General features: G+C 57.3%; 1 protein-coding gene across 1 annotated transcript in view; it reads right to left on the reverse strand.

The window, feature by feature from the left end:
* The window catches only part of lrrtm4l2 (leucine rich repeat transmembrane neuronal 4 like 2), a gene marked incomplete at both ends in the record, with an annotated part of 30,837 nt that overhangs the window by 11,803 nt on the left and 16,534 nt on the right, over window positions 1-2,500 (reverse strand). Inside the window, one exon of the mRNA XM_080852548.1 lies at window positions 895-2,500. This exon is cut by the window's right edge and continues 10 nt beyond it. Within this exon, the coding sequence (XP_080708674.1) occupies window positions 895-2,500 (1,606 nt within the window). The remainder of the gene's footprint in view (window positions 1-894) is intronic.

Below are 2,500 nucleotides of genomic sequence, written 5' to 3' on the forward strand. Positions count from 1 at the left end.
GAAAAACAGACACATGAAAGACAAGTTGAACATTGCATTGACAAAAAAATGATTCATTTTCTCACAAGATACATTTTCTACCACATTACTGCAATATATGGATGGAAATAAAATATGGACGTCACATTTGAATAACTGTGTTTGACCTCAAATCCTCATTTACAAAAATAAAATAAATATCTGTAGTATGTACAGGTCTGCGTCTGTTGTGAACATTCATTATGGATTGGACAGCCAATTTGCTCTTGTGTGTGTGTGTGTGTGTGAACTAGCCTGTACATGTTTGGAGTGCATGTGTTTGAACTAGCCTGTACATGTGTGTAAACTAGCCTGCGCATGTGTGTGAACTAGCCTGTGCATGTTTGGAGTATATGTGTGTATATAGCCTCTGAGCTGATCCAGTTGTGTCCAATTACAGTATGTAAACTTCGGTTGGTGATCTGGAGTGGCAGGGGTTGGATTGGGGGGGGGGGGGGGGGTGGGGGGCAGCAACAGCAGTGCAGATGGGATTTTTGAACTGGGGGGGACGCTAACATCGCCTAATCAGCTGTGCAGAGTTATTAACTGATGATTGACGCCTTACGTAGGGAGAGTGGTGGGGACGGATCGGGGTCACTATGAATCTGGGGGGGGGGCATGTCCCCCCGTCCCCCAGTTCTATCTGCGCCCCTGGGCGGCAGCAACGCTTCCACTGCCCCAGAGCGGTCGGGTTTGGGCGGGTCATACCCAGTGGTGTTGTGGTCCCTGGAGAAGTGGGTATATTTTTCTAAGCAGCCCATACAGCACAGGATAAGCGCCCTGTTTTAAAAAGTGGGTATACTCGATGCTGACTGAAAAATAAGTGGGTATACTCCGTATACCTGCGTATGCCCTGGACTACACCACTGGTCATACCTCACACTCGCGGGAGCCGGAGAGGGAGCAGGTGCAGGCCCCGTTCACCAGCGAGTCCAGCGTCTCTGCGTTGGCCTGGTTGTAGCTCAGGTAGTACTCCTGCAGCTGCGAGCTGATGCTGTGCTCGGGCGGATCGGCCCCCGCCTTTTTCCGCCGCCGCTTGTGCCGCATGGAGTGCTGCTGCAGCTGCCGCATGCTGCCCGGGTAGCGGCGCCACGACACGTAGATCACCAGCAGGATGAGCGCCAGAGACAGGAAGAGCGCCACCCCGCCCGCCACCACCTTGTGGAAGGTCATGTGCTCAAAGTCCGGCTCGGGGGTGAAGGAGGGGTCGCTCGGGGGAGGGGAAGGGGGCAGCGCAGGCTCCTGATAGGTCCAGACCGGGACCACCGCCGGGGGGACACGCCGCTGGATGGGGGGTGGTGCGGGTGGCTTTGTGGTGGTTCTTAAGGTGGCGGTGAGAGGGGGGGGGCGGGTGGTTAGCACTGGGGGTGGGGAGGTAGGGGGCAGAAGAAGAGAGGTTGGCATCTCTGTCACGATCTCCTCACAGATCGTGTTGTTCCTCACAACATCCATTACTCTCTCGCTCTGGAGAGCCTTTGGACTGCTGCATATGATGGTGGCGTCTTTGGTGCCCCGAAAGTTCCTCATCCAGGCCACCAGGGGGCAGATGCTGGCACTGCAGTCCCAGACGTTGCCCGCTAAATTAATGGTGGTGACGGAGATCCAGGCCGAAGTCACTTCCTGGGACACGTTGCTCAGCTTGTTGGACTCCAGGTTCAGGACCTCCAGGTTGGGAAGGCAGCGGAACACGTCTGGATCTAAGGTTTGGATCTCGTTCCCAGACAGGTCCAGTTTCTGCAGGGTGTACCAGGTCCAGGGTGCGCCCTGCGTGACGGAGCGGATGCGGTTCCACTGCAGGTAGAGGGCCTGCAGGCTGAGCAGCCGCGGGAAGAGGAAGAAGTTGACCTTGGAGAACTGGTTGTGCTCCAGGTGCAGCTCCGTGAGCTTCAGGAGGCCGATGAACGTGGTGCGGGAGAGCGTCCGCAGGCGGTTGTACCCCAGGTCCAAGAACTCCAGGCTCCGGCACTCCAGGAACGTCCGCAGGGTGATCGTCGTCAGGCTGTTGGAGCGCAGGTGTAAGGTCTGGAGCTTCCGTAACCCTTGGAAGTACCCCGGCAGAAGAACCTGCAGCTTGTTGTACGAGAGATCCAGGTTGCGCAGGTTCGGCACGCTGTAGAAGGTGCCGTTCGGCAGGTAAGCGATGCTGTTTGAGCTGAGGATGAGCTCCTTGAGCCGGCGTAAGCCCTGGAAGGCCTGGTTGTCCACGGCGCCGATGGCGTTATGGTCCAGGTAGAGCCAGACGAGCTGGTTGAGGTGTGCAAACTGGTGGGGCAGCAGGCTGAGGAAGCTGTTGTAGCGCAGAGACAGGCCCTGGCATCCCGACGAGATGTTCTCGGGGGTGCCTTGGAAACCGCCCGACTCGCAGTAGACGATCTTCCCCTCGCAGCGGCAGCTGCTGGGGCAGGTTCTCTCCGCCGCCGCCGTGCTAAGCAGAGGGAGGAGGGAGGCGTGGAGGAGCAGACATGACAGCCAGCCGTCCCTC

The sequence above is a fragment of the Sprattus sprattus genome (assembly GCF_963457725.1).
Source record: "Sprattus sprattus genome assembly, chromosome: 15".
Taxonomy (NCBI): Eukaryota; Metazoa; Chordata; class Actinopteri; order Clupeiformes; family Clupeidae; genus Sprattus; species Sprattus sprattus.